Source organism: Centropristis striata, chromosome 9 (genome assembly GCF_030273125.1).
Source record: "Centropristis striata isolate RG_2023a ecotype Rhode Island chromosome 9, C.striata_1.0, whole genome shotgun sequence".
NCBI lineage: Eukaryota > Metazoa > Chordata > Actinopteri > Perciformes > Serranidae > Centropristis > Centropristis striata.
The window spans coordinates 37,561,418-37,586,597 of NC_081525.1; the positions used below are offsets into that span (position 1 = coordinate 37,561,418).

At 39.2% G+C, this 25,180-nt stretch overlaps 1 protein-coding gene across 1 annotated transcript in view; it reads left to right on the forward strand.

Moving 5' to 3' along the window:
* Positions 1 to 25,180, forward strand: part of notch2 (notch receptor 2) — a 62,716-nt gene that overhangs the window by 10,687 nt on the left and 26,849 nt on the right. Inside the window, 11 exon segments of the mRNA XM_059341406.1 lie at positions 1,175 to 1,256; positions 16,243 to 16,517; positions 17,556 to 17,763; positions 17,872 to 18,005; positions 18,474 to 18,596; positions 20,063 to 20,296; positions 21,331 to 21,486; positions 21,950 to 22,135; positions 22,957 to 23,070; positions 23,801 to 23,914; positions 24,023 to 24,256. Of these exon segments, the coding sequence (XP_059197389.1) occupies positions 1,175 to 1,256; positions 16,243 to 16,517; positions 17,556 to 17,763; positions 17,872 to 18,005; positions 18,474 to 18,596; positions 20,063 to 20,296; positions 21,331 to 21,486; positions 21,950 to 22,135; positions 22,957 to 23,070; positions 23,801 to 23,914; positions 24,023 to 24,256 (1,860 nt within the window).

A 25,180-nucleotide genomic window follows, 5' to 3' on the forward strand; every position in this document is an offset into this window, starting at 1 on the left:
GTAATGCATTGACTGCTTTGTGGAGACATTGTTGGCGTTTCTATGAAATCAGCTGACCTACCCTCAGTTTTGTACAAAGAGCTCTGTTTTGCAGAGTGTGGCTTCATCAACATGTGAGACTATAAATGTTAAAAGTAAAACAAAACGGTAAGATTTGCAACATTTGTGCAATCAGTGCTAATTATTCATAGCCACTTTGCTTAATAATCACATGCAGTGAACAGTGGCCTTCTTTCTTTGGTTACCATATCACATTGAGACTGAGAACACCACTCTTGGTCTGGCATGGTGTCCACGAAGACTACTTAAACCATGTGTTTCTGGCGGGCCACACAATAGCTGATGTGTCTGGCTGTGAGTGTTTCATTGGCGGGGAGATAGTTGAGCTTTGTTGTCTTCGTCAAGACACATTTCTGTCTGCCTGGCCATCCGGCCGCCCGGTGACCACAGTCTGACTTCAGGCGGACTTCAGGCCGGCGTTGCATAGTTAGTAAGATAGGTGCCGAACCTTCCACATAGTCTCTGTACGGACAAGGGGAAAGGAGGAGAAACTTGTAGACTATGTGGAGGGTTTCCCTCATAGGGGTTGGGAAATTCTTACCACCTCTACTGACCAATTTTCAGGGGAAACCCTGAATGAGTTTTGAGCTCTGCCAGCTTTTAAGTGAAGCACTGCAAGGAAGGCTAGAGTTACCCAGCTTAACCAACTTTCTGGTACTTCAAGCAGGCTATTTGTTTCATACACTAAACTAGTTGATAATAACTTATGTTTATAATTGATCAAAATGAGCTTTCAAGTTCAACTACTGAAATCAAAAGCATGCAGGGCCGGATCACAGTAAAAGTAGTTAGCCAAGATGGACTGACTTTTAAGGTGGACCCTCCAGCTATTCTCATTTTAGTTATATTACACTTGCTAACATGCAGCCTATCTTTTAAAGAAAGAATTTAAAATAAGAATTTAAAGAAGCCATGACTCTGAAAATGTAAATGAGTTGTCAGGGGTAAGCCATTTATCATGCGACCTTAACAAATGAGGTAACTGATGTTCCTGAAACTGCTGAAACTTCTTGCTTTTTGAAGGTGTGAAGATGGGCAACAGTTTTTTGCAGATTAAACTGATTAAAAGCCTTTCTGACTGTGCACTCTCTAACTCGTCTCTTGTCTCTTGCAGCTCTGCAATGTGTGGATGATAAGGCGCCTTGTGTTAACAACGCTACATGTCTCACCTTCAGCAATGGCACTGAATACTGCAGGTAAGATTGTGATCAAACTCACAGACTTTTCAGTTTTACTCATGCTTTCATCCCAGCACTGTAACAATAATAAGAACACGGCAGTAGAAACACCTCATAAGGGGATTGTTGGATGTGAAAGCCAGTACCGAAATAGGGTTTTAGATCAACCCCCGCCTGTCCACGGGACCATGAGGTTTTGCTCAGGCACGGAAGAGGGAATAAAAGACTGCTCTGTCTGACAAAGTACACCAGTACTGGGAACAATACCAACACACACATTTCCACCTCCAAGATGTTATTTAGGACATTTTCGGGGTTTTGTTACTTACTCTCTTGTTGCTATAGAATTGATTGCCAACACATTCTACTGCCCACTGATTTGTTGCTGCTGGGGGATGTTAAGACGATAAAAAGACATTTTTATTTCATGAGAAACGAACATATTCAGTGTAATTCATGAGAAAAAAATACGAAACGTGGTTGCTTGATTCAACATGACAAGTAGGCTCATAATTGTTACCACACATGTTAGTGTTGCCTTTCTTTTCCTGGCACATGCCATGCTGTTGTGGAAACTTGTGCGTAAGTTTTTTCTACTACCGGTGGTGTAATCAGATCATTAAAGGAAAAGTGCTGTAGTGTGAAGGAGAGCAGTGGCCTGTTTGATCTATGCCTTCCACATTCTGACAGCTTAGCCTAGTTTGTAATTAAGACTGAGCTATCTTTATAATTGCATTGCCACTCCCGAGCCAAATTCCCAACGAAAACACACCATAGCTGGTTCATGAACCTGCTCATATTTCATCAAATGTGATGTGAATCGCAATGTGTGTCTGTTCCCAGAGTTTTTGGAATTTCAACACTCTGTAAAAAGGGAAGCAGGAAAAAAAAAACATTCCTCAATCAGTGTTTGACATTCCCCCTGTCTAATCAAGGTCAGATAGACATTATACTGCAGGTGTAAATGGGCTCATTGTCTGTATAAGTTTATAAAAGTCAGTTAGACTCTTCATGATGATGAGAAACATGAGCAATTGTCTTTTTTCTTCTTCTTCTACAATTTCGTCCTTCATTTCAGCCTATGCGGAGGTGGAAGGAAGTTGCCAGTTTTATTGTTGTAGTATGAGTAATGGGATGTAATATTTATTTTAAGGTGTTAATCAACGTACAGGAAACACTGTATATATATTTGGAAATATGTCGGTCTCTAGAAGTATATGATTCAACTTTTTTCCAAGGTGAAAAAAAATATTTGTAATATAATCTTAATTTCAAGCTACTATACCTGTAAATTAACAATACTGAAAATTGTAATACACCTAAGTATTGTGATGGCTGTATGGCTTAATTATGACATAATGAAGTATATACTAGGATGACTTGTTTAAGTACAGCTCATGATAGGCAGCTTTTAACTTTGAAAATGTTTCTCAGGTGGAGAAAACATGATTGGATTGTCTTGGTCAGGTGACTTTCAAACATAAGGCCCTGATCATAAATCACGCCCAAATTCATATCTGTGTTGTTAATATTGAGAGACAGGCATACTGTACCAGTAAAACGGCGCTTTGTGCCAATACATGCTGGCATTTGTCTCTGAAACAACATGCAAATCATTTGCAGCTGTTGGACCACATCCTCGACGGTTTTATTTTAATATTGTTTTTATTACTTTTGCTTCTATTTAATTACAGTTATAAATAATAATATCACATATAATTTTTAGCATTTATTTGTACTCGGAAACGAGTACTGAGAAGTCTGGGACTATCAGATATCTGCTGTATTTACTCACGCTCTTGCTCAGCCAAGCTGTCTCCATTCCTGAAGAGAGTATTTTTTCGTCTGAATTGAATGATGATATTGATGATAAAAGAAAAACAGCAGACCTCTTGCCCTGAAGACAAATAGAGAGGAGGCTCTCAGTTTAAAAGAGTCAGCTGACAGAGCGCAGGCCTACTGTTAGACTGATTAACTCAGTCATTTTTTGTGCTCTTCACAAGCAAATAGGAACTACACACACACACACACACACACACACACACACACACACACACACACATTGCCTCTGTCTGGCCTCTCTGGTCCTGTCTGCACTATGCTGCTGGTCAAAAGGCTCATTGTGCAAAAATCTAATTATGTGTCTATTAGTCCCCTTAGTGTATTAAAAGCAGCCGGTTGTAAGTAAACAGTCACTTTGGCCTTTTGGCTCGGACCAGCCTAATTATGTCACATGGATCATACCTAAGGTCAGACCAGGGGTATAATTTACAGTATAATTTCAGTTAATATGATACCACTGTGGACAACTGATGGACAATAACCTCTGTTTCCCAGACATTTTAAGTCATTTCTAGTGTACTATTAGCCTGTTTTAATGCAGAGAGTTGGAGGCAAGTGCGAACATGATCAGAGGTATTAACTTTTCTCAGTTTATGTATCAACAGAAAAACATGTTCATACCTTAGAACCTAGTGATTGTTTTTATATTTTCAGTGAAACTGCTGCACAGTGGAGACGTGGCCTTGTTTTAATTGGCAACAGAATGTGCTTCTGTGCAACTTGCCTCCAGTGCTTTTTCTGCAGAGTTCCCATACATCCTGAAACCTCAGGAAAACATAGAGCTACTCGAGTCACATGTCTGTTTTCATATTTAGTGATTTCTTTTTTTAGAAACTTTGTCAGAAAAGGAAAAGGGAATTGAGAAAAGTGAAACTCCGTAGCATAGACTTAGACAATGAGATTTTCAGAAAATTTGTATTAGAAAAAAAGTTCAGGTGTCTCATCATGAACATGAAGAATGTTGTGAAAGAGAGTTAAAGTGCATGGGAGAGGTCGACTAGCTGACTAGCAGGGCTGGGTGCAGGGAAGCCGTCTAACCGGTGACACTGCAAGCCATGGGTGTGAGAAAAAGGTGTGTGTCTGTGTGTGGACTAGAGTGCAAAGTGTTTTTAACTTACATCATTCCAGCTGGTATAACTAAGTATTTTCTGATTAAGTATTGGCATTCAGCACAGAAACAGTGGTCTTGTCTGTGGGCCACGGAGGATTCTGACACAAACATGAAGTCTGACTCACTGACTTAATACCTGAGTGGTCCAAGTTAGAGTGAGGCTACACACATAATGCTGTCCAAACCCTATTTTCCTTCAGAACAAGATGTCTTTGTCTGCTGTCAGGCCATGGTGCAAACTGATTAACTCTCCCTCCCTTCTCAATGCCTCTTTTTTTTCTCACTATTTTTCTCTGGCAGTCACTGCCATGTCTTTTAGGTTTATAAAAAAAAAAAAAGCTTTTTTTATGAGTGAGGGGGAAGAGAGCTGTGTGTTTTGTGAAGACCTGCTACCTGTTTGATCTGACAGGCAGAATTTGCCTGCGGGGCAGACAGAGGAAGAGAAAGGGCCATAAGAAAAGAGGATGTCTTTTTTCAGGTAATTTGAGGAGGAATACCTCGGAGCACAACTCCTTACTAATGATGAGAGAGCAGCAAAGGAGGGGGGGGAGCAGAGAAGGGAGAGGAGTGTAATTTCTCTCTTGCTACGCCTCCTTCATCAAACTGTCACTCATTCGTCCATGCCTCTGTCCCTCCCTCCGCTTCAGGGATCTGGATGCCTCTGGACACAACTCACCAAAGCCTCTTAATCCTTCTCCCATATCCTCATCACATCATCAATATCTTTTGCTTTTATAATTTCCATACCTGCTTGATCTTTTTTATTCATATCTGTGTGTTTGTAGTGCTTTGTTCATGATCTTTGGCTCTCACTGTTTATTCAATTCAATTCAATTCAATTGGCTTTATTGGCATGACGTAACAATGTATCTATTGCCAAAGCAAGCATCAGAAAAAAGATAACAAGATAAGGAAAGCAATATTTACAATAAATGATTATAATTCTATTATTCATTTTAAAATAAAAGAAAAACTAATAACAATAAAAGAAAGCAATATTTACAATCATTGAATTACAATCAATATATAATTCATACAATCTAACTGTTTATTCGTCTCACTCACTTTATGCCACCTTGTTAGCTCTGGTGTGATTTCACGTCCACATCTCCTCTCAGACTCGTACTTTTTGGATAAAAAAGGGGCACCAGTGTAGACAGTGGGAGGAGGACACGGACAAAGGAGATAACAGGAGAATACCCACTGTCTCAGACACACACACACACACACACACACACACACACACACACACACACACACACATACACAGATTTATGTGGGTGAGGCATGTGATCCAAACTAAAATCAACAAACACTAAAGCAAGAGATTGGAACCCATGGCACTTATTTCCCGCTATTACTCTCCAAACACTTATCTCCTCCCCACAGCCCTGCAGACAGCACTGTAGATGTGGTTTAGACTGGAACCACAATGATAAGAGTTTCTTTGTGTATTTGTGTGTGTCTTTGTGTCTGCGTGTGTGTCTCAGGGGCACCTTGAGCCCAGGGCAGGTTCACATGCTGGCATAGAGAGTTCTGAAGTTCAGCTCAGTCACGTCAGGTTCAGTAGTTGGAGGTGGGACACGTAGTAGTTCAATGTCTCTCTTAATGGCTGTTTCCACTACCGCACAATACCCGGAATGAGGCGGGTCTCACTCGAAACGCCACTAATTTGAATACGAGCCATCTGTAACGGACATTTTTCGGGACTTTTTTCATTCCTTGTCGAAGAGCATGGCCGTTTTTCTCCCCTGAAAAAAGCCCAGTTACTGATTGGATAGATTGCTAAGCAGGATGTGACGTAGCACTCTACACGACAACAACACAACATTAGTAAAAGCCGGCGAAGCAGTGTTGCTAACTTAGCTTTGTTGCTATATTTAGTGACTTTTCAGACCCTCAGTCTCTCCCAGCTGCAGAGCCGGAGGGGATGTTTACCCCTTAGCATCCAGTCTGCAAATTGCTAATAGGCTAACAGTTAGCTCTGTAGCAGTACAGTGTGTATGTGCTAACAGGCTAACAGTTAGCTCTGTAGCAGTACAGTGTGTATGTGCTGCTGCTGCAGGAGGTGTTCACTTAGCGATCTCTGTTTGAGACGCTGTGCATAATTAGCCATGCTGCTTTCTTTATGATCAGCTGCTGACCTTGTGCATAGTTAGCGTCAGCGGCTACAGCTGAGTCTCCCGTGTTTAATCCGTCGCGTATGTGACGTCACGGTCGAAACTGTCGCTAAGCTTACGCGATGGTCGAAAACCATACGTCACCTCCGGAGTCTCTAAATCCCTCTGGGGGCTAACTTGTTATGGAGACACGCAGAGTGAGCGGACTTTTGAGAGGGAGTGGCCTGAGACTTTCCCGGTGACTTTCCCCCTAGTGGAAACACGGCTTTAGAGTGTGTTGAAGGTAGGTGTTAAAGTAGACTGTTCATCAGTGCCAACCATGGCTTTTTTTATTGAGTAATTAATTGCTACAGCCCAAACCCCAAAGACTAAAATTACAATCAGATTTCTAAAAAAAACTTTAGGAGAAACTGTATCCAACAAATGTCTTGTACTTTGCGTGATAAATAACGTAAAAGATAGATCAAACGGAGTTGGGTAAAAGGGCATTAGTTTACTCTGCACCTTATGCTGGAATATGCGCCAGAAAGAATGGAAATTAACTGAATTTGTTTCTTTGAGCACTTTTGAATCCAAACTAAGAGTTATTGAGGCCAATTCCAAAACATGCACTTGTTTCTCATGACGTGTTTAAGGTCTGTATGTTATGTAAATATGTAACTGTATTCTGTGTTTGCTGCCTCTTGGCCAGGGCTCCCTTGAAAAAGAGGTTATTAATCTCAATGGGATATTCCCTGGTTAAATAAAGGTTAAATAAAAAAAATACTAAAATCATTAAATTGACCGGTGCTTTCATGCTTACATGGCCTGCTGTCTAAGGTCACTGGGATTTGAACCCTCTTTTTGAGGATCATCTCAAAAAAATACACGGTCATGAAAAACAAACAAACAGAGGGTAAAACTCACAAACATGCAGATGCACTGTGGGCTGCTTGGCATTGTGGAGAATCAAACCCGCTCTCAGAAAGAGGAAGCCTAACAAAACAGTGGGGAATGTGGCAACCAGACCATAAACCTGCATACAGTGAGGTGACAACTGGCTCTCTGTCACACATTGATGATGACACCATGGGGTCGGAAGTACCTCTGGTTTGTCAGAAGGTCACGATGGCGTAGAAGCTGTGACCAGTGTGAGTTTTAGCACAGCAAGAAAACACACAAGAAAACAGTTGGTCAAAAATGTAATTACATTTGACTGACTGAAATAGAAAGTGGACACGATATTCTCCTTTTTTCTCCGTTCTAAATTAAAAAATAATTTTATGGGCTGGCAGACCTATTGTAGGAGGTTCCACATTAAACAACCACAGAAACAGGATAATGACAGAACAACATAGCGCTCAGAGAGAAAATGAGTCCTGTGCTGTGTACCACAGTCACTCAGATGAGTCTTTTTGAACATGTTTCTAAACACAGTCTGAGATTTTACCACATGTCCCTCATTTGGACTCCACCCTGCTCCGCGCTCCTTTATTCTGTCTACACTGATGCTTTTCAGTCTGACTGGCTGGCTTCCTTTTCTCTCTGAATGTCTCACTCTCTCATTACTCTTCTGTCTTTTCCTTGCACGTCATGCTCTCTCTTCACTTTATACACCTTCTTCCTCTTTTTTTGTCCTTTAAATAGTTCTTTCTATACAGCTTTGACATCATCCTCACACCTTCCCTCTGCCCGCCTCTGCTCTTCTGTATGCAAAAACACCTCCAACCCACTTAACATGCCCCCAAATGATTCTTTTAGTAATAGATACATAGTTTCCATCCCTCAAAAAAAGAACCCATAATTCAATCTTTACATACACTACTGGTCAAAAGTTTTAGAACACACCAACTTTTCCAGAATTTAATTGAAAATGATGCAGTTTAATGTCTCAGTGTACTCTGAAATGAATGCACATTTGCAACATTTAAAATTCTTTATTGAGCATGATAGTGTTTTGAAAGTAAAAAAAAAGATTCAAAATCACATTTTATGTTGGACTAAAGGACAAAAAAAAGACACAAAATGACAAAAAAAAGACACCAAAAGACACAAAATGACTTAAAAAAGACACAAAATGATCAAAAAAGACACAAAAAGACACAAAATGACTTACAAAGACATGAAAAGAATTCAAAAATGGACAAAATAGCCCAAGACTCCATAGAGTTAAGTTTTTAACCCATTTCTTGTTCCCTGAAAAAGGCCTACTTGTATAATTCTGAAATGTACATTATTTTTCAGTTTTGGTTAACCTTACCTTTTTTTATTTACCTCTGGCAGTTCACCACTTACCTTTGTACCCTTTCAAGCTGTTCATTTGACTTGAACTGCTTGAATTTCAATAAAAAACTGGAAAAACTGGGGTGTTCTAAAACTTTTGACCGGTAGTGTATATGTCTAGGAGAATTTAAATTTTCCAGTGTAGGCCTCTTCCTGGCTGATATATGGGATTAAATGGTACTCTGCTGCCAGTGTCCCATTGACCAACTTATCCACACACTATATTTACACTGTGGCAGTACAAGAGAGAGATCTCTTAGAGAAGCTCTTAGATGTCTACATTTCTGGTGCTATACCTTAATGTAGTGGTTTGGTTGAGGCAGCGGTGTTATTGAGAAACCTTTTTTTTTGTTGCATTTGTCAGCTTCTCCTTTAAAATGGTTACTTATGACTGTTCCTTTTTGCAAATGATGTATATTGTGCAACGTTTTCACCCTTGCTTGATGTGGTTTTTGCTTTGTCAAGAAATTCATGCACTACAGAGGAGTTGGGAAATTCTGTGACGGGAATGTGCCTTAATTCACAGTTAATTCAACATTTAGGAGTTCACCTTAAATAAGCTTGAAACACGGAGATTGATCCTCCTCAATTGGAAAAAATCCTCGGTCACCTAGCTGGACTCATTGGCTAAGAGATGTGAGGCAACACCTTAAACTTGAGAAATTGAGATTTATGTTACGAGGCTCCCCAGATAACTTTGAGAATACCTGGAAACCATTTATGGATTATATTGAAACCAAGCTTTAACCTTTCCACTTTCCTGTATGTATCTCCAGACCAAGCTTGCAATAAGTGATCACTGTTATTTATTTAAGCCATTATAGCCCATCATGATGGGGAAAAAGCCCTGAACTGCCTGTCTGTCTGTATGTTGTTGTTTTTTTTGTTCTCCTTTCTGATTGAAGTGTCTGTTGTTTGTTGAATGTATGTCTTGTTTTATGGTTTGAAAAGAAAAATCCAATAAAAAGAGTTAAAAAAAAAATAAAAATAAGCTTGAAATTCAACGGAAGCGCGGCTAATACCTCTGAAACCCCAATTTTACAGTAGAAGTTGAATGGACTGCCCGCACAGAAAAGGTGTCAAATCATTCAGTCATTCAGGGACTTTTTTGAGTTGAGGTAATGCAGATAAGGTCACATGCTGGTATAACTCCCCATTGAGATGTATATTAGCAGCACACTCAAACCAGTCCTGGGATCTCCCTGTTCATCTTTGTGGTCAAGAAAGTGCTTTCATGTTTGCCACTTCTGGGTCTGATAGGCATCTGAATATTTCTCTCGATCATCCAGTTGGTACAGTCTATAAAGGAAGTTTTTGATTTACACCTATAAGGAGTTTGGTCTTTTGTTATGACATATGACAGTTCATTGCTTTGAACATCAGTTTGATTATTCAATATGTTATTCAGCTTACATTTGCTATACCATGACTTATATCAATATCTGAAAGTTGATGGTTTATAGCATATCACCTAGCCCTAGACTGTTGTTTCAAAGCTGAAGACTTCCCTAGAATTACACTACTGGTCAAAAGTTTTAGAACACACCAACTTTTCCAGAATTGAATTGAAAATGATGCAGTTTAATGTCTCAGTGTACTCTGAAATTAATGCACATTTGCAACATTTAAAATTCTTTATTGAGCATGATAGTGTTTTGAAAGTTAAAAAAAGATTCAAAATCACATTTTATGTTGGACTAAAGGACTAAAAAAAGACACAAAATGACCAAAAAAAGACACAAAATGACAAAAAAAGACATAAAATGACAAAAAAGACACCAAAAGACACAAAATGACTTAAAAAAGACACAAAATGACCAAAAAAGACCCAAAAAGACACAAAATGACTTACAAAGACATGAAAAGAATTCAAAAATGGACAAAATAGCCCGAGACTCCATAGTTAAGTTGTTAACCCATTTCTTGTTCCCTGAAAAAGGCCTTCTTGTATAATTCTGAAATGTACATTATCTTTCAGTTTTGGTTAAGCTTACCTTTTTTTATTTACCTCTGGCAGTTCACCACTTACCTTTGTACCCTTTCAAGCTGTTCATTTGACTTGAACTGCTTGAATTTCAATAAAAAACTGGAAAAACGGGTGTTCTAAAACTTTTGACCGGTAGTGTATATCTAAGGCATAGGTTTTTGTCTTTTCCTAAAATGATCTCCCAGAAATCTTGCAGCTACAACTTCTATGGTAAGCCAAGGCTTTCTTAGTTCCCACCTTCCCTCCACCACTAAAAGCACAGCCATGCATTGAAGCAACAGCAAATCCAGCAACGTGTTCTGCAATTGACTTGCTGCGTCCATGCATGCACACACAGGACAACAGTACAGTGAATAGGCCACCTATGCTGTAGCCAGGCCAGGGAATGATCCCGGGATTGAAATGTGAGCTGGTTTATTCTCTCCCACAACTCTCACACTGTTTTTTAGCGATGGCTGCAGGGGGAGAGCATGATGAAGTTATTAAGCATGGCTGAGACTAGAATAGTGGCTTGAGGAGGTGGTGGTGGGGAGAGGAAGGTGGAGAGGTAGGAGGAGGGAATTAGCACAAAAGAAAAGGGGAATTAGGGATTTGGGATGGGAGGAGAAGGAGAGACTATGGGAGCTTGAGACGTTGGAATTAGGAATGAAGGAGGTGGGAGGCATTACATGAGTGAGTAAGAGTCAACTCACCCCTCTGCTCATTGAAGCCCCCATGGCCAGCCAGGACAGGCAGAGGTCAGCATGAGGTAGAGGCGGAGGAGGAGGGAGAGAACGTAGAAGAGAAGGGGTGCAGAGAGAGAGAGAGAGAGAGAGAGAGAAAGAGAGAGAGAGAGGGAGGGGTGTGCGTGAGATGGGGGCGCTAATGTGAACCAGCTGTAGAAACCTGACACCTCGAGAGTGGGTTAGAAATGAGAGGTGGAGGAGTGAGAAAGAGAGGGAAAGAAGGGCTGCAGGAAATTGCACAGAGTAAGAGAAGGATGGGGAAAAGAGGAGGGGAAAAAAGTCCTCATGGAGCAAAACAAAGAATCCCATAGATGACTTTGGCTGCAGAAAGCCTCTCTGCCGAGTTGTTCGTGAAAGTAGAGCCGACTGTGTGTGTGTGTGTGTGTTCAAGTCTCTATGTGCATCCATCTGTGTGCAAGTTCTTGCCTGTGTGCTATAGCATGTATGGAAATTTGTCGGAAGAATCACGCTGCTTCCTGTGTTGCATTTAGTGACAGACTAGACTCGTGTGTCAGTGTGTTTGGTTATCGCTTCCTCAGTGAGACACCACTCCCTGACAATAATGTGAATCATGCACAGCCTTGTCCGCTTGCCTCTGGCTCTAGTGATACAGCCAGAGGCTAATAATGAGCTCTTTATCTGGCAGTGAAACCTGAAGGACAGGGTGGTATCATTCCCTGACGCCATGGCATTTGATTCTGTCAACACTGGTTAGATAGCGGTGGCTGAATTTAATAGAAGTAGCATGCATCTTTCCTGTCAGCGCTTTAGAATTTTCACAAAAATATTATATAAGAAGTTGCAAATACTTTTTGAAGTGTAGAGTTGAAATATTACTTAAAATATTAAGTATATAAGTAATTTCCTCACCAAGTTAAGGTCAGTTTCATACAAAAGTGTTTATAAATGATTAATTTCAAGCTCTAAAGACTTGTAATCAAGCCAAACATTAAAACAAAGCACACGTTTCAAATTTCCTCTCTCGCTCTGAAGAGGCTATACTTGACTTTGAAAATGCCTCTCATATTCCCCATATTTTTAACAGTGAAAATGTGTGAAATGTTCCCAGTGAAACGTAAACCTGGCATTAACCTGGACACGGTGTTCTTTGTGTGACAGCTTGCTAATGTGATGTATGTCACAGGGCAGGAGGCCATGTCATTACTCCTTGAGAGGGGGTGGAGAGGTTGTTCAGGAGAAGAAAGCAGTCCTAATTCCCACGACGGCCGTCTTGTTGTGATATCATGACCAAGCTGTGTTTGTGTTCAGAGCGGGGATCTTTGTGTTTGTGTATTTATGTGTGTGTGTGTGTGTCCACGCGTGTGTGTAGGCATGTGTTTTGGGGTGTGTAGGGGGTTGCACTGCAGACATGCTGATACAGGGACGGAGACAGGGAAGAGGGAGGGTGGCCATGTCTAATCTGACAGAGTTGAGGTGAAGAGGCACAAAGTCTATCTTCTCTTTGAAGATTATACTTCACTAATCTACCAACTTGTTTATCTGTTGACCAGCAACAATGGTACATGCAAATAGCAGATTTTAAAGGATATTTAAGGGAGATAAACTACATATATTTAAAAGATAAAGCTGGTGTTTTGCTACTGTGAAAAAAAAAATCCCATCTCATCACACTGGAAAGTCTCAAAGTACTCCAGTAGGGCTGGGCGATATGGCCCTAAAAGAATATCACAATATTTCAGGCTATTTTTGCGATAACGATTATTCTTCACAATATTACGAAATACTTAAAAAGATATAGAAAATATGTTTTTTTTACTCTGTATAAATAATTAAAAGTCTAAAATGTAGTGTGATGTGCATATCTCAATAGTTGCCAAATACAAAAAAGTTTACTCTTGACTCTTGAGTATGAGCAAATAATAAAAAAATTAACCATTTAGGGGTTTCAGGGGCATGTTTTAATTACATTTTGTAAAGGAGAATAAAGGTTCTTGTATGTTTTTATTTAACATCTTATTTTGAAAGTCTTCTTGTAAGTTCTGTGGTGGATTCTGTTAACACACTGTGCTCTTATTTTGAAAGCTGCAAGTGTTTAGCGACAGAGAGTAAGTAGCTTTTTGTGATTAAAACAACTTTAACCACTACATCAAGAAGTAGGAATGTTGCCAATATCGTGATATGCATTTTTTTTAACCATAAAAAAAATATACCGATATTATCGTGAACGATACAATATGGCACACCCCTACTCTCCAATGTGCCTTACTTTTCTATTACTCTCAGCTCCAAGCCTGTTCCTTCCCACTGAATCCACAAATCTTTGAAAACAAGTCAACAAATGTATACCATTCATTTTTATTATCATATTCATAGATCTAAAGATTTAAGCACATTTTACTTGAACAGAGACCAGAGACTTGGGAGTATTTCTGGCAGCAGGACAGCGTATGTGCACTTAACTCAAAATAAACTACAGCCCATGTTGAGGAAAGTAACATTGGGGTGGGAACCTATTGGCACGTCACGATTCGATGGCATTTATTTACTGGCACATTTTCAATAAGAAGAAAAAAACCTGACTAATAAAAATAATTAGTAATACTCATAAGACTCTGACCTTTTGATAATTCCTGATCTGCAGCTTGTGCATGTTTAAACTTGATTTACACTGTGAACTAAACATGATGCGCTAGTGGGACGCTCGCTTGCTGTTAAAACACGGTGTAAAGGCACATTGTAGCAGTGCTTAAGCGTTTTGACTGTATGCCTTTATTTAGTATTATCTACAACATACTGAATATGCAAGTGCGGTTCAAATATCTGATTATTTACTATTTTGCATTGAGACAAAATCTTTCAAGAGAGAATCTTTCCCACCATAAACGAACATGTCACTCTGTTCTACAGTGCGACTCATTAATGGTTTTTGATCATTTTTGGACAATAATGTAGGTCTGTTAAATGAGTTTAAACAAATATTAATTTGTTCACAATATTGTCATACTTAAACTTGAATATAGTCAAGAGGTTTCTGTCATATCTAGTCTAAAAAAATAGAAAACTACAAAAATCATTAACATTTTGTTCAATACTATGTTCAGTTCAGTGTTCTTTTTGTTGGTTTGTGTAGAAATGGGTGTGTGTGAGTGGGAATTAGTTTGAAGGTGTTGTTTATCGTATTTTAAGAGACACTGGGTGACTCACAAGTCATACCAAGCAGAAGTTTCTCAGATGTGATTGATCTGTGAGATTTCTGCCTGGCATGATTCATGACTGTTCTACTTTCCCATGTGCTCATCAACTAATATCTTCAAGCTGCTTTGGGGTGGAGCAGCCAATAATAAATAAAAGTTAATAAGTGTGAGACTCAATTTCAAATAATTCTCATCTCCAATGTTTTGTCTCGGTTTTATTTGGCTCATAACACCAATCTCTGATTCTTCTCTCTATGTTTTTATATGCTACAGGTCTGCTTATTTGTGAAATAAGCATTTCATTTGATTTGGAAAGGCTATGAAAGAGGGTATTAATTTCTCTGCGCATGTGTATGTGTGTGTTAGTTACTGTGTGGTGTATCTCTCCTATTATGTTACCTGAGCCCCTCTAGGGAGGCAGGTTTAGAGGCCTGGTAAGAGGCAGCAGGTCGCTCTGTCGCCCACAGTCCCCAGACAGCGTGTCTGCCATGTGCCACTCACACACACACACCTACACACACACACACACTGCAACCAGACTGCTGATCATTATAGCAGAAACAGGAAATTACTTGACTAATAACATTTTACTCAGTAACAAAGTACCACTCCTGACCAAACGCTGTCACACATAGAGAAGTGGTGAGTGAAAGTGGGAGGTACTAAGTAAAACAGAGGAATAGAAAGTGACGAAGGGATCATTGTCTCTGAGGAGATCGCCTAGTGGACATGTTGTGTAATATAGTAATTTCCTCCCCGCTGCTCGGCATGTGGCTGAATCACTTTACTGAAATAGAAGAAAAAAGAGAAATCGAAAGAAAGAGGTGGATAAGCGGAGGAAAAAACAACGATTTATAGACCAAATGTGGTCACGATAACACTTTGACTAAAAGAACAGCAACACTTATCAGACACTGTACAGATTGTTGTGAACAACTTGCAGATGTCAAGAAAAGTTCCTTACTGTTCCGGTAGAGACAATTAGATTAAGACATTACTCATCTGTTGGCCAGAATTTTGTTCATTTATTTATTTGCTCAAATAACTGGAGGTTCTTTCCACTTGTTGTTTTTAAGTTTCTGCCAAGCTTCAGTCAACAACTTCCAGATAACGCCACCTCACATCCTTCCACTTTTGAACTTCTTCTTTTCCATCTGACCCCAATTTAACCCTTTCATCAACTTCAGCTTCCCCATTTTCTCTGACGGGGTTCATGGGGCAACACAGTGGCTTTCTCAGTAATTTGAGGGTTAGTGTTGTTAACATCTTTCAGCAAGACACAATACAACAACTTCTCCTGTCGAGCACCTCATGGTCATATGAATGTGTGTGTAGCTTAATATCTTTCTTAAAAGCATTAATGCAGTCAGTTAACTATTAAGTAGTAATTGAAGAGTTGGTTTCACATTATGCACAACCACAAGTTTTGCAAAAACTCCTACTTAGGGATGTGGTTCCCCACATACTGTTGTTTAGATCAATGTAGAGGAGCAGTGACAAAACTGTGTATCAGACACTGTGTTTATCTGCGATGGTTCATGTGTTTCTTTGATGTGTGTGTACTACAGGACTTGTGCAGAAGCAGCACTTTGCTATCAATGCTGTTTTCTGATGTGGTACCTTATGTGCACCTGACTGAAACTCACTCTTTTGTCTTGTTTGTTTGCCTCTCTGTACATATTCGTCTATTGTTTAACTAATCCCTTTAACTTTATTGTCTGTATTGAGGGGTGATTAGGTTTAAATCCTTGTGTGTCTCTTTGCATGCCCCATCACTGATTTCTGTGTCTTTGTATGTCCAGGTGTGCACCCGGCTTCCTGGGTGAGTACTGCCAACACAAGGACCCTTGTCAGCCCGGCTTCTGCCTGAATGGAGGGAACTGCTCCGTGTCCATGTCAGCTGGTATTCCTGTACCAGGCAGCGCCGCTTGCACCTGCCCTCTTGGCTTTACGGGACAGCACTGCAAAACTCCCCAGAACTCCACCTGTTACCCCAACAACCCTTGTGCCAACAAAGGCGTCTGCACCCTCCTGTCCCTCGACAAGTACAAGTGCGAGTGTGCCAGAGGATGGACAGGTGAGAAACTGTTAAATCAGCTCTGAAGAGCTAGTCACAGGGGCAGTTCTGTCTGACTTTTTATCTCCTGAAATCTGCTTCATTTTTAAACATTCAGTGTATGATGATGCATTAATGGATCCAGAATGGGATATAATTTTTTTTTTTCAATAATATTTTATTGTCTTAACAATGGACGGTGTACAGTTATGGATGTACAGTTATGGATATACAGACATTTTTGTAGTTTACAGTATTTCAACCGCCCTTCCCCCCACCCTACCCTCCCATCTACCCCTGTTTTGACCCCTCCATTAATACATAGATTGCATAAAATAAAAAATATTAAGATAAAAGGACAGTTCAGCAAACAGACATTAGGTAATACAATAAAATAAAAATAAAATAAATAAATTAAGAGCAATAACAAATAAAACAACCCAAATACAGTAAAAATAAGATATTAAAATTAAAAAAATAATATGAATGACGTGTTTGTGAATCTGCACAAACACATGATGTGACCTGGTACCCACAAGTCCTTCAAATCCTTGAAACTTTGTGAATTTTAGGGAAACAGTTTTTGAAAATAGACATGGTTCATCAAAAGCAAAAAACGTGTGTCTCCCATCATTGTTTCACTCTCCACCTGCCGTGAGAAAGTGTGACGTCATGTGGGTGAATGTAACATAGAACAACTGATAACTGTTCACACATTCAAGCTTCTCTGTCTTTTTAGTTGTCTGTGAGCTTCTGTAAAGTCTTCTAGTTCTCATTTATAGAAATTATCTTACAGTAATTAACATTGATCCATCTCAGACGATGCCATGTTTGGTCCCTAAAGGGAACTGGGCCTGGAAAGTCATTGAATTGGATGTATTAGAAGGTACCAGTGTAACCAGAAGTGTTTTAGATAACTACAAATACACCCTGTCAGTGCATTAACCTTTTCCTCCGAAGTTAAAGCTTTAATTCTCCATGGGTGGACAAATTCATAACTGGAACATATGACAGCTAAAGTGCTCATGCTCAGCTCTTCTCCTTCCTCTTCATCCCCAGGACCTCAGTGTGAGCATGAGGACAGCTGCCTGTCTAGTCCCTGTGCCAACGGCGGACTGTGCAGCTCTCCATCTGCTGGCAGCTACAAATGTTCCTGTCCTCCTGGCTATACAGGTCCCCGCTGCCTTAATGACACAAATGAATGTGCTGCCACACCCTCAATATGCCAGAATGAAGGAGTATGCGTCAACAACCCCGGCTCCTACAAGTGAGAATCTAGTGTATAATTACCAAATGTGAAATACGTCACTATCTGACTACTCTACAAAATAAGAGTGGACAGAATTAAATGAAATGTTCTGTGTCTTTGCTGCAGGTGTATCTGTACCCCAGGATTTACTGGCAAAAACTGTGAAAGTTCATACATCCCTTGTTCACCCTCACCATGTTTAAACGGAGGCACCTGCCACCAGAGCTCTGAAAGCAGCTACTCGTGCCACTGCCTGCCAGGTAGGAGGAGTCATATGTCATTACTCATTATTAGGAGACATGTCTAGCTATATGTTACTCTTTTTTATCTGACCTCTTTTTAAAGCTGACTGAAAACTAGAAAAAAAACCTAAATTGGCATGTTTAAAAAGTAAACCAGCCACCCAACACAGGAGGGAATGCAGAGAAATGGAAGTTTTAAGGGAAAAAGTGACACTGTATCTGGTATTTATCAATGTTTGAATGTAGCATTGAGTTTCTGTGCTGTTACATTACGTTGTTTGAGGTGCAAACAGTCTGATCCTGTTGGCTGTGTTGTATTAGACACACTGTACTGTCAGTCTGCTACAGTTTGCAAGTAGACACAACAAACACACACACAGCTGCTGTTTATACACCAGGACATGTTGTAATCCTAATGTCCACCAAAGAATGTCTTACTGCAGTTAATGTATTTAAGTGCATGTCTTCCCTAATCATTTGTGCCAGGTTTCAATGGGACTAACTGCGAGAACAACATTGATGACTGTCCCGGCCATCAGTGTGGAAATGGAGGGACATGTATGGACGGAGTCAACACCTACAACTGTCAATGCCCTCCAGAGTGGACAGGTAAAGGATTGTTTGTTTATGTGAAACTGCAAACCGCTATTATACTCAGTGTTTGTTTGTCCCAGTGCCTCCAAATCATGCTCATGTGTCTAAAGGGGGATTTGTGTCATTTTGAAGGCTTATCAGAGGACAAAACACTGCACAGAGATTTATAATACTCTGACACAGAATCTAGAAGATTTTATGGCTTGGATTTTTTCATTTTAAGCCAAACTCTACAAGGAATGTGCACTTCCACGTTATTTGATAGGCCATTGCAGCAATTTGCTGGTTGGCATCACGCTGACGTCCAGTAGAAGTTGATCCAGGTCAACGGTTTCCTGTTTTTTTTTTATTGCCATCTGCTGCAGCCCCTTTAAAAGAATGAGAGGGCTATGCAAGGCTAAAGTCGGTCTGAACACGGCTTGAGAAATGTTTTATATGATACTAGATCCCATCTTAAATACCCATATCATGAAATAGCTTTTCTAATTTTTTTCTTGGAGGTGTGTGTGCACTCTGTTTGTGTTGTGATCAGTGTCGATAACTTGCCGCCTTTCAAATTTTCTGTTTTGGTTTTATACTTCCTACCATTCTTCTGTCCTCTCTCTGCATCCTACGGAGGCTCACACTTCACACAAGGCGTGTCTTTGCTAACACACTTGTGTGGCATACACAGGCTTTCCGTTTACAAAGCAAACATGCGTTCATCAGCTTCCTTGGGCCTGTCTGAGTTTATGTAGCACTAATCCAACTAGGAGAAGCAAAGTAAACATGCGGAGGGTGTTTAAAAATGGCCATACTGTCAATTTTTTTCTACAAAGAATAGATCTTTCAAAATGAGACAGTAAACATCTAAATAAAGGGCCAGTATTTGGATTTCTCTACCAGAAAACCATTGACATTTAACCTTGAGTTATGTTGTAACATTTTTGTTTATTTGTTTATTGAATGGATCCCCATTAGCTGAAGCCTTGGCGACTGCTAGTCTTCCTGCGGTCCCTAAAAAGACATAGAACATGACATACAAACAACATAAACAAAAACAGTACATACAAGAAAAACAATAACAAACTCAACTAATACATATATGCAATACTGTTAAAAAATTCTACATTCATATTTACCTGACAAATGTTATACTGCAAAAATCATTAATTCAGATGTCTATAGTGTCAATATCAGCTGTATACACTTATAATTTGTCATTTCATTAGAGAACATTTAAAAGGAAGAATCATCCGGCTACAGATATAGCAGAGAAAAAGAAATAAAATAAGAAAACAAAATAAATCGCAACATATTAGTAATCATTCATTTGGTGGGCGGCATCAAGTGTGTCTTAAGTAATTTTTTGAATGACAATTTGTTTTGCGTGCTAGAGATGCGAGGAGGCAAAGAGTTCCATGACATTATTGAATACGACATAAAGTATGAATTTGTTTACATCCCCTCCTCTTCATGTCCTCCTCCCTGCTCCTCCACAGGTCAGCACTGTAAAGAAGATGTGGATGAGTGTCGCCTGCAGCCAAACACTTGCCAGAACGGAGGAACCTGCAGCAACCTGTTTGGTGGCTACGTCTGTGTGTGCGTTAACGGGTGGAGTGGACCCGACTGTTCTGAAAACATCGATGACTGTGCTACAGCGGCGTGCAGCCCGGGCTCCACGTGCATCGACAGGGTCGCGTCTTTCGTCTGTCTCTGCCCCTACGGAAAGACGGGTAGGTCAACAGTGAGACGGTTTATAACTCTACAATGCAACAAGCTAGTAATTGTAAATCAAAATACAATGTAACAACAGACTGAGCAGAAATGCTGTGAGTCTCTTCATAGTTCCACACTTCCCTTTAAATGTAGTGTTCTGTTTATGACTTGATTAAGACAAATAAACACTAACAGTTGTTAAATGCATCAAATAATAAAAAAATTGGTCTTTTCTCTCAAACTGTATATTTTTTTTGTTTTGATTTATTACTGCAGAATTATTATAATTATTATTATAGTATTGCTTTGCAGGGGACTGCATTCTGCAGAACAAGTTTTCCTTAGCAGATCTGTCTTAGCTTGTAAGGACAATGTGGCTGCATTTTGCCCTTAAAACTCTTATTTCAGTGACCGCAATAGGGCAGCTATTCTCAACCTTGGGGTCGGGACCCCAATTGGGGTCGCGAGATGATTTCTGGGGGTTGCCAAATCATTTTGGAAGTCAGCTCTGTCTCCACTGTGTTAAAGTGTTCATGTGTTAATGTGTTTTAGTCTTTTTGGTCACTTAATGTCTTTTTTCGTTCATTTTGTGTCTTTTCAGGTCATTTTGTGTCTTTTTTTGGATCATTTTGTGGTCAATTTGGGTCTTTTTTGGTCATTTTGTGTCTTTTTTTAGTCATTTTGTGTCTTTTTTGGTCAATTTGTGTTTTTTGTGTGTCTTTTTTGGTCATTTTGTGTCTTTTTTGGTCATTTTGTGTCTTTTTTTGGTCATTTTGTGTCTTTTTTGGTCATTTTGTGGTCAATTTGTGTCTTTCTTGGTCATTTTGTTTACTTTTTTTGGTCATTTTGTTTCTTTTTTGGGTGATCTGAACTGTGCATGTGAGATTGTGTTCAGTGAGCGGGGGTCACAGACAACATGCATGTTAAATTGGGGGTCGCGACTCAAAAAGGTTGAGAACTACTGCATTAGGGGACTGCATCAGGGATTAACTCTGGAGTTGTCAACCTCTTCTCGTTTACTCATTCCTTGTCAACATGGTGTTCCTTTCAGGTTTGCTCTGCCACAGAGATGACGCCTGTATCAGTAAGCCCTGTAGAGAGGGTTCTCAGTGTGACACCAACCCCATCAACGGCAAGTTCAACTGTAACTGTGCACCCGGATACGTAGGCAGCACCTGCAACATCGACATAGACGAATGCAGCATTGGTGAGAAACAGAAAGATCAAACAACATACAGTACAGGCCAAAAGTTTGGACACACCTTCTCATTCAATGCGTTTCCTCTATTTTCATGACTATTGACATTGTAGATTCATCAAAACTATTAATGAACACATGGAATTATCTACTTAACAAAAAAGTGTGAAATAACTGAAAACATGTCTTATATTCTAGTAAGCAAAGGGTGGCTACTTTGAGGAATCTAAAATACAAGACATGTTTTCAGTTATTTCACACTTTTTTTGTTAAGTACATAATTCCATATGTGTTCATTCATAGTTTTGATGCCTTCAGTGAGAATCTACAATGTAAATAGTCATGAAAATAAAGAAAACGCATTGAATGAGAAGGTGTGTGTCCAAACTTTTGGCCTGTACTGTATGACATGAATCTCTGCACGGCTTCTGATCTGTTCAGCTTTTCAAACATGCCACTTACTCTTCATCAGGTACCAACCCTTGCGAGCATGGAGGTCAGTGTGTGAACACTGATGGCTCCTTCACCTGTAACTGTGCTACGGGTCATTCTGGGCCGCGCTGTGAGCAAGACGTGAACGAGTGTGCTTCCAACCCCTGCCAGAATGACGGCACATGTCTGGACCGCATCGGGGCCTACACCTGCATCTGCATGCCCGGTATATTTAATCTTCAGAAATTATAAGTTACTTTCAGTATTTGCGCAGCATTTGAAATAGTCAGTTTTGAGTGTTAGTCTTTATAAGTCAGGAAAACAGTTCTTGTGGATAACAATTTCATAACTTTTGTTTATAACTAGAAATCACACATAGACAGCGTCACTTTTGTAACCACAAAAGAATGATAAATATTCAATACTTTATCCACCTACGGTGTATTCAAGTGGACTTATACATATAATAACTTCATTTTAAAAAACATAAAATGGCATTTTTTTTAGTATTTCTACATTTACACATTTCGTCAATATTGAGCAGAACATATTCTAAAAAAACATTTTTTTCTACAGTTTTGACAAATTATATAAAATGTGTTATACACTATAGTGTTGCAATGTACATGTGGATTGTTTTTTTTTTCTCATTTTAGTTCACATTTTATTTTCCTGTATATAATCAGATTTTTACGGGAAAAAAGTTACTGGTTACACCAACTGACACTGGGTTGGATCACGTCATTGACCCATATATGTATGTATATATATATATATATATATATATATATATTTGTTTTAGGCCTGTCAGTCAATAAAAAAACATCAATTAATCACACAATTTGCTGTGATTAATCAGGTTCGGTGTTTTTTTCTCTTTAGACCAGTTGTTTATAACTAGAAATCACACATAGACAGCATCACTGCACCATGGTGACACAAGAATATTAATTGTTTTTTAACAGTGATTGAAAAGTATACATATATCTTGATATCTAAATCTGAAAATCCAGAGTCTCATAAAGTTGTCTCTCATCATTTCTGCAGGATTTGAGGGGACTCACTGTGAGGTGGAGGTGAATGAGTGCCTCAGCTCTCCCTGTCTGAACCAGGGGAAATGTCTGGACCAGGTCAGCCGATTCGTCTGCGAATGCCCTGCAGGTTGGTACATGTAGCTAGTTTTCCGTTCACTCAGGGAAAATTAATTGGGTTATTAAGTCCTTTTAATTCCTTTTATTTAAAAACGTTTTTAATATATACACTACTGGTCAAAAGGTTTAGAACACACCAACTTTTCCAGAATTTAATTGAAAATGATGCAGTTTAATGTCTCACTGTACTGAAATTAATGCACATTTGCAACATTTAAAATTCTTTATTGAGCATGATAGTGTTTTGAAAGTTAAAAAAAAGATTCAAAATCACATTTTATGTTGGACTAAAGGACTAAAAAAAGACACAAAATGACCAAAAAAAGACACAAAATTACTTAAAAAGACACAAAATGACCAAAAAAAGACACACAATGACAAAAAAAGACACAAAATGACAAAAAATGACAAAAAAAGACACAAAATGACATGAAAAGAATTCAAAAATGGACAAAATAGCCCGAGACTCCATAGAGTTAAGTTGTTAACCCACTTCTTGTTCCCTGAAAAAGGCCTACTTGTATAATTCTGAAATGTACATTATTTTTCAGTTTTTGTTAACCTTACCTTTTTTTATTTACCTCTGGCAGTTCACCACTTCCCTTTGTACCCTTTCAAGCTGTTCATTTGACTTGAACTGCTTGAATTTCAATAAAAAACTGGAAAAGTTGGTGTGTTCTAAAACTTTTGACCGGTAGTGTAGGTTTGTTAATATGTTCATCATGTTCTTCTGTTTTCAGGCTTTGCGGGGGAAATGTGCCAGATAGACATAGATGAGTGTTCCAGCACTCCCTGTTTAAATGGCGCCAAGTGCATCGACCGACCGAATGGATACGATTGTGAATGTGCTGAAGGTAAAAATGGAATAATAATAATAAGTTATTAAGCGAAGTTGTTGGGCTGTTCTGCTATTGTGCGGTAAAGATGCATCACATCAAATGAAACTGTCCTCCCGCCTGCAGGCTTCACGGGTCTACTTTGTGATAAGAACATCAATGACTGTGAACCAGAGCCATGCCACCATGGTGTGTGTAAAGATGGCATTGTCACCTTCTCCTGTGAGTGCTACCCTGGATATACAGGCTCCATCTGTAACATCCAGGTCCAGGAGTGTCACAGCAACCCCTGTCAGAACCGAGGACGCTGCATTGACCTGGTCAATGCCTACCAGTGTAACTGCCCATCGGGAACTACAGGTAGGTGCTTGGTGTGCTACAGGAAGCGTTATCTGTATATATATATATATATATATATATATATATATATGGGTCAGTGACAAATAAGGGTTGGCAAGATGTCAAATGGTGTAACCACAAAAGAATGATAAATATTCAATACTTTATCCAACTACAGTGTATTCAAGTGGACTTATACATATAATAACTAGCATTTTTTCTAGTATTTCTACATTTACACATTTCGTCAATATTGAGCAGAACATATTCTAAGAAAAACATTTTTTTCTACAGTTTTGACAAATTATATAAAATGTGTATGACACTATAGTGTTGCAATGTACATGTGGATTGTATTTTTTTTTTTCTCATTTTAGTTCACATTTTATTTTCCTGTATATAATCAGATTTTTAAGGGAAAAAAGTTACTGGTTACACCAACTGACACTGGGTTGGATCACGTCATTGACCCATATATATATATATATATATATATATATATTTGCTGTGATTAATCAAGTTAGGTGTTTTTTTTTTTCCTCTTAAGACCAACTAACTTGTATTTTTTGTTCTGTAAAAGGGAGACTCATGAGTACCCATAGAGGGGAATGAGAACCCTTTGAAAATGGTCGTGCCAGTTTTTCCTTGGCAAAATTTTGCCTAATTTTGGAGTGTTATTCCTCCTTCTTCCTGACAAAACTCAAAACTGAAGCCTTTATTGTTTATTTTTTAAATAACGTTTGTAGTATCCTGTGGCTGGTGGGAGCGATAATGTCACTGAAGTATAGATGAATGCAACCATCAAAACGGTTGATATGCTTTCTTATGAGTCTCTTATCATCTGCCTCTGTGTATATCTTTCAGGGCCTGGTTTCAAAAAAACGTCTGCTTTACAAAGTGACGTTGTGACACATGGTTGCCGTAGTAACCACACAGACTGAACTT